This window comes from Silene latifolia, chromosome 6 (assembly GCF_048544455.1).
Source record: "Silene latifolia isolate original U9 population chromosome 6, ASM4854445v1, whole genome shotgun sequence".
NCBI lineage: Eukaryota > Viridiplantae > Streptophyta > Magnoliopsida > Caryophyllales > Caryophyllaceae > Silene > Silene latifolia.
Window position 1 is genome coordinate 108,364,226 of NC_133531.1, and position 7,888 is coordinate 108,372,113.

A 7,888-nucleotide genomic window follows, 5' to 3' on the forward strand; every position below is an offset into this window, starting at 1 on the left:
TCTCGAGAACCAGAGACAAACAATCACAACCATCAACAACAATCAATCAACAACCGTCATAAAACCAATACGATAATAATCAGCAATTACACAACACCAACAATGCATTATGGGACTAATACTGAGTAGGGAAACCCCTACCTGGAACAGCAACACAATCAGACGGTCTCAACAGCTGTATCAAAATTCTTCTTCTACGAATCCTCCTCCTAACATATAATCACATAATTACTAACAATCACAAAACTAACACAAATCCCCAATTCCCAAAAGTAGGGTTTAACGAAACTTAAGGAAACATTATAAAAACGGTACGTAGGTCTTACCCTCGACGCAAGGATCACAAAGGTATCAAGAAAGGTAAAATCCGACCTTCCAAGCTCCGGGATTTGCCAACAATGCGATTAAAGCGAATGACGTAGTTTGATTTCTCTTTTCACAGTAATTAGGTTTTAAAAAGTGTTTAAAGAATAGTGACGGAAGTAATATATACTTAATCGCATTATTAACAAAACCCGAGAAATCATCCCCCGTAAACCGGCTACTCGATTGAGTAGCTAAGGTACTCGATCGAGTGCCCCCTTACTCGATCGAGTATCCACGTTACTCGATCGAGTACCCAACAGGTCAGAAACTATTTTAATCTGCAACTCGCCCTTACTCGACAGAGTAAGGCCTACTCGATAGAGTACCCAGAGACTCATAAAACCGTAGTATTACAGTCTTCCCTCCTTAAAAAGAACTTCGTCCCCGAAGTTCAACCCATACATAAAAAAACAAACATACTAACTCGGTCAAGACGCAACAAAGCTACTAAGAACTCAAAACAAAACCCCAACTTATAAAACATGAAACCATGAACCCTTAACACCAACTCCACCAACTATTCCTACCTCCCCACATCGCTCACGATGTCGTATCAACTACATCATAAACTCTCTCGACACTAACTCCATACACTACCAACTACCATCCTCTACGCTGCTAGCTCCATAATATATCATCCACTACCAAATACAATATCAAGACACTCATAGACATCAAACGGAATGTTACATTATCAATCTTTCTCTAGAAAAAAAAAAAAATTCCTGAACTTCCTATCTATCTTGGGAGGGGGGGAGACCGGGTAAACTGTCACCTAGAAGGAAATTGTTTATTCAAGAGTCAACTGAAAGTATTGTTGTTGTTGAGAAAGAAGCTGTGAGTGCTGCTAAAAATAAGGGGAAAGCTCAGGTTGTATCTGCTAAAGCTAAAGGTAAGGAGAGTGCTGTGAGTGATAAGGGAAAGGGTGTTGTCATTGAGAAGAACAAAGGCAAGGAGAAAGTTGTTATCATTGGTAAAGGTAAGGCAAAGGCAAAAGGGAAGGAAGTTAAGGGGAAGGAGAAGACTGTTGTCTCTGGCAAAAACAAGGGGATGAGGATAAATCTGTTGCTGTTAGAAACAAAGGAAAGAGGAAGAGGATGACAAGAAAGGTAGCATCTGAAAAAGCAGCAGCTGTTGAGTTCGGTGATTCAGATAAGAGTGACACTAATCTCAGTGATGATGGTGTGTCAAATTCAGAATATAAAGAAGATTTACTTTTAGACAATGACAATGAAGGGGATGATATATTAGAAGGAGTTGAGAAAATTTTGGGAGTTGAGGAAGATAAACAGCCTGGTATAAGAGATGTGGATGATTTGAATGTTGATGTTGGTGATGATGTTGATTATAACTCATATGAGCTGCTTAGTCTACATAGTTCAAATGATGAACCAGGCTATTATCAAGTCTACCAGAGTTGATGAAGGCCAAAAATTAAAAAGTATTCATGAGGTGACTGGCGTGGCCTCTTTTGACTTGGATGATTCCATGGTGGAAGATGTTGAAGCAGAATCTGCATCTGAGGATGACCAAGACCAGGTCCAGGATGAGGCTTGGTTCAAGATTCAGGGACGAAAGATCATCCAAATTATGGAAGAAGAACCAGGGGAATTAGTCCAATTGACCAAAGAAGACGTTCAATCTGAATTGGAATATTGGCAGCAGGCAGTGATTGGATTCATTGTAGAGGTCAATCCCCCTTGGCAGGTCCTCGAGGGTTTCCTAAAAAGGATTTGGAACAAGTATGTTATTGATAAAATCTCATTTTTATCCAATGGGGTTTTCCTTGCTAGATTCCAAACTGAGAAAATAAAACAAGTTGTAATAGGGAGTGGGCATTTTCTTTTTGACAACAAACCTTTGATCCTTAAGCCATGGCAGCCAGATGTGGAATCAACAAAATATGAAGTGAAATCTGTGCCAGGTTGGATCAGATGGCACAATTTACCTCTCAAATTTTGGGGAAATAGTCTCCCTAAATTAGCAAGCCTAGTTGGTAAATTCATTAAGAGTGATACTCCAACAGAATTAAAAACTAGACTAGGTTTTGCAAGGGTGATGGTAGAATTACAACTAGGACAGAAATTCCCAGAAAAAATTAAGTTCCTAGATGAGAATTAGTGTATGGTCAGTATTGATATAGAGTATGAATGGAAACCCAACATATGTACCAAGTGCAAACATATTGGTCCTGAAATGAAAAATTGCAGGAAGAGTAATCAGAAAGGCAAACCTGCTCCACCTCAGATGGTGTGGAGACCTGTCCAGATGAAGCCTGTTGTACAAGCAATAAAGGCAGGAACCAGTGGTTCTAAGGACCTGTATAATAACAAAGCAGCAACAACAGTAGTGGTTGATATAGAAAAAACTCCTGAGCTTAAGGTTGTTGGGTATGGAGATGGATCAATGTCCCATGTCAGGCAATTGAAGGCCACTAGACAGGGTATAAATAATGTCAACAGAGTTAGCCAAAGTTCCCCACCTTATATGGAGATTTTGAGTGGATCCTGCTCTCCTAAGAAAGGCATTGGCATTAATGGTAATGACTCCTCAAACCTTAATCAATGAATATAGGTCTTTGGAATGTAAGGGGGATGAATAAGGAGGAGAAACAAAGTGTATGAATAGTTTCCTCCATGCTAATAATGTAGGGCTGTTTGGTTTGTTAGAGACCAAGGTCAAGCCAGGTAATTTGATTGAATAATGATGTTAATAAAAATTTTCATGAGTGGAGTGTGTCAACTAATAATACTTACCACACTGGAGGTAGGGTTGGATTTCATGGAAGCCTCGGATCTATGATATTTATTTTCTTCAATATGATGCACAATTCATTCATATGCATGTAACTAATACTTACACCTATCAAAAATTTATTATACTGTTAAATATGCTTTCAATGGGGTAGGGGAAAGAGAATCCTTGTAGTTAAATCTCAAAGCTATTGCTGGTCAGATACAAGGGCCTTAGGCTCTTGGAGGAGATTTCTATTGTGTCTTACAGTCAAATGAAAGATTTGGGGGGGGGGGGGTGTATCCAAAGCAGAATCAAGGCCTTTTTATGCATGCCTACAAGAGTGTGAGAGATGGATATCAAAGCTACAGGTGCATTTTATACCTGGAACAATAAACAACCTCCTGAAACTAAAGTCTACAGTAGACTTGACAGATTTTTAGAGAATAGTGCTTAGGCTACTGAGTATCCTGACCACATGGCCATGTTCTTACCTGAAGGTCATTTTGACCACTGCCCTTGTTTAGTCACCAAAAGGGATACTGGTGGGAGACTCAACAGACCCTTTAAATATTTGAATATGTGGAGTTCTGCTCTTGGGTTTTTGAACTGTGTGAAAGAGGTTTGGTCTCAATGGATATCAGGCACAAAAATGTACCAGGTGGTTAGAAAATTGAAACTCTTAAAACCTGAACTCAAAAGGATTAACAAGGATCACTATTCTGATGTGGAAAACAATGCTGATATTTCTCAAATCAGATTGTCCCAGATACAGAAACTCTTAGTGACCAAGCTAGGAGATGAGGTCTTAATGCAGCAAGAATATGAAGCACATCAGGTCTCTATTAAGCTACAAAAAGCTAAGATGGAGTTTCTTAAACAGAAAGCTAAAGCACATTGGATAAAGGAGTGGGATGCAAACTCAGCATATTTTCATAGTGTTATTAAAGCAAGAAGAAACAAACACTTCATTTACCAGATTAAGGACCATAAAGATCATCTTTATACTGATAAAGCAGGCATACAAAAAGCCTTCCTTGAATACTATCAGATGCTCCTTGGATCTAAGGCACGGTCTAGCAGGGTCAAAGTCTCTATTGTGCAAAAAGGAAACATATGCAATGATCAACATAAAGCTGCTTTATTGATGCCAGTTACCAAAGAGGAAGTCAAGCAGGTTATTTTTCAGATTCCAGATGATAAGGCACCTGGTCCAGATGGCTATTCAAGTAAGTTCTACAAAGACAGTTGGGATATAATAGGGGAGGAGGTCACAAATGCAGTTCTGGATTTCTTTGAGTCTGGGCACATTCTCAGGCAGATTAATGCTACTTTGTTCACTTTGATTCCTAAAGTGGATAGGCCTACTACTGTTCTCCAATACAGACCTATAGCCTGCTGTAATGTTATATACAAGTGCATCTCCAAGATTTTATGTAATAGGCTAGCTGGCATTCTTCCTGAGTTAATCTCTCAAAATCAGGGGGGTTCATACAAGGTAGGAGTATTATGGAAAATATTTTGATCTGTCAGGATATCATAAGACTCTATGAAAGACAAGCTGTCTCTCCTAGATGTCTCTTCAAGATTGACCTCCAAAAAGCCTATGACACTATTGAGTGGGAATTCCTAGATCAGATGCTCATTGCTTCAAATTTTCCTAAACAATTTAGAAAATGGCTCATGCAATGTGTTACTACTACTGCTACTTACTCTCTCAACTTAAATGGCAATGTCTTTGGTTTCTTTAGAGGGCAGAGAGGGCTAAGGCAAGGGGACCCCCTATCACCTCTACTTTTTACAGTGTGTATATAATATCTTTCTACACTCCTAGCACACACCACTGAAAGCAGGGATTTCAAGTTCCATCCCCTTTGTAAAACTATGAAGCTGACACACCTTATGTTTGCTGATAGTCTCCTACTTTTGTAAAGGAGACTCACCTTCTATTATGATCATCCTAAGAACCTTTGCTACATTCTCTAAGGCTTCAGGGCTCAATATAAGTACAGGAAAATCAAATGCTTACTTTAATGGGGTAAGGGGAGATGTGAAAAAAGACATAATTCAAATTTCAGGTATAGTGGAGGGAAAACTGCTTTTTAAATAGCTTGGGGTACCCATAAAGACTACAAGATTGAATGAAAAGGACTGCAAGCCTCTTATTGACAAAGTCGTGCAAAGAATAAGGAACATTGGAGCTAGGAAATTATCTTATGCAGGAAGACTGGTCTTAGTACAGGCTGTACTTAAGACCATGCACAACTATTGGACAAGTATATTCATTCTGCCAAATGGTGTGATCACAAGAATAAAGACTATTTGTAGGAATTTTATTTGGGGTGGTAATGTAGACTATATGAGATCTCCTCTGATCTCCTGGGAGAAAACACGTAAACCAAAGAAGGAATGGAAGGCTTGGTCTAAAACAGGATACCATTTGGAACAAGGCTGCTGTGGCTAAACTGGTATGGTGGATTGTGGCAAAGTCTGACATTCTCTAGGTCAAATGGGTCAACAATATTTATCTCAAGGGTGTAGCCTGGCTAAATTATTCTCCCACTAGCAATTGTAGCTGGGGTTGGAGGAAAATCTGCCAGGTAAAGTCTCTTCTATACGAGTCATATCAGCAAAATGTTTGGACACAGGAAAGGGGTCATGAATATACAATTGCAAAGGGATACGAGCTACTACGGAGTAAAGGAGATAACCAGGCTTGGTCTTCTCTGGTATGGAATCAGTTAACTACTCCTAAGCACAGATTTTTAGCATGGATATACCATCACAAAAATATGAATACAAATGAGAAATTATATAGATTGGGCTTAAGTGATGATAATACCTGCTACACTTGCAAAAACGAAGTGGAAAGCTTGGACCATCTTTTTTTTTGTCAGTATAGTAGAATGGTGTTGCTTCTTTTAGGATCTCGGATAAGGATTCAACTCCCATACCATTATGTCACTTGGAGATTGAAGGTTACTAGATCTAAGACGAGGAAGGGGATGATTAATGCGATTTACAACGCATGAATCTATTTCATCTGGAGTTAACGAAACTTGGGGAAACACGAAGCTAATGTTCTCCGACTGGAGAAGCTGAGTATGTTGATTGCCAAAGAACTGAGTGTGCGATTCAAAGAATACATTATTTTTCCACTTGAGGCTCGAGATATGGCGATGTTCCAGCACTTGATTGAAGGCGTGTGATATGATGAAGAAGATGAAGAAGATGAAGAAAAGGAATCGGAGGAGATAGAGAAAGGGATACTGGTTTTGTCTTGCCTAATTTAGGTTTTCTATCCCTTTTTGTTGTCTTAATTTGTTATGGGCTTCTTTATGGGCTAGTTTTTGTGGCTTTTTAATGGGCTAATCGGTTTAAGGAGTGGCGGTCATCAAGCCATTCTCGTCCCCGATGTATTGGAATGGTTACGTGTTTATAATATTACTTACATTTTATCGAAAATAATATTGTTCTAAAGGTTGATCTGATATTCCCAAGTAATAAAGTATTTAGAAAAGCTCTTATTTATCATTCTGGACAAAATGGCTATGATTTTTGGTACTCTCATAATTATAGTGATAGGGTGACTGCCTACTGTGTGCCTACTGTGTCCAAAGGTGTGGTTGTGAGTGGAATCCTAAAAGATCTAAACTTGGGTTTGGAGAGTGTAAATGTGAAGGTGGTTGGAACTGTCATTTCAAAGTTCATGCTACTAAAGTAGACATGGGCGACAGTTTTCAAATTAGAACACAAAATTTTGAGCACACTTGGTAGTTTTAGAACTCATAATAGAAAAATGACCTCTCAATTTCTGTGTGAAACATTGAATTCAACATGGACTGGAAATTGAAAAAAAATTCAAGGACCATGTTGTAAAGGAATTGGGAGTTGAGGTTAGTTATGATAAGTGTTGGTGGGCCATATGTATGGAAATAAAAAAGACCAGTATGCCAAGGTTTGAGACTATGATGATGCTTTAAAGAAGTATAACCCTGGTACTACATGTTCAGTTCAATGTGAGGGCATTGAAAGGCCTCCAGTTGTTTTTAAGAGGTTGTATGTTTGCCTCAAAGCCTGTAAAGAGAGGTTCATCAATGGTTATAGGCCACTGTTGGAGAGTTGATGGGTTCCATTTAAAGGGAGCATACCCAGATATGTGTCTTGTTGCAGTGGACCAAAATGGGAACCATAACCTGTACCCTATAGCATGGGTAGTAGTAGAGGTTGAAAACAAAGACTCTTGGTGTTGGTTTCTAAAGTTACTGTCTGCTGATTTAGGCAAGGTGGAAAGTGAAGGTATGACATTTATGTCAGACATGCAGAAGGGATTGCTTGATGCACTAAATAGGGTGGTGCCAAAAGCTGAGGTTAGATATTGTGTGAGACACATGTGGTCTAACTTTAAGCTTACTTGGTCTGGGGAAGTTTACAAAGAAACATTCTGGTCAGCAGTAAGGGCAACAACTGAGGTTAAATCCTTTATTTTGTGAATTTATATAAGACTTTTATATTCTTGAAATTTTTATAAGAATTTTCCTAATTTTCTGCTTGTATGTAGGCTTAATTCAAAACTCATATGAAAAGAATGGAGATGTTATCCAAATATGCTCATCAATGGCTGAATAACATTTCACCAAGTGCATGGTTAAGGCATGCATTTTCCACTCAAAGTAAGTCAAATATGCTCCTTAACAACTTGTGTGAGTCATTTAATAATGTCTTGAGAGGTAAGGGACAAGCACATCCTCACACACATGGAGTGAATGAGGAGATATTTGATGAAGAG

General features: G+C 38.8%; 1 protein-coding gene across 1 annotated transcript; it reads left to right on the plus strand.

Moving 5' to 3' along the window:
- Positions 1 to 3,577: 3,577 nt before the first annotated feature.
- On the plus strand, positions 3,578 to 7,666 carry LOC141588456 (uncharacterized). The gene is made up of 6 exons (XM_074409899.1): positions 3,578 to 4,499; positions 4,583 to 4,906; positions 5,016 to 5,137; positions 5,748 to 5,828; positions 7,113 to 7,571; positions 7,661 to 7,666. Exons 1-6 carry the CDS (start codon positions 3,578 to 3,580, stop codon positions 7,664 to 7,666), a joined length of 1,914 nt encoding a protein of 637 aa, XP_074266000.1.
- The last annotated feature ends 222 nt before the right edge of the window (positions 7,667 to 7,888 follow it).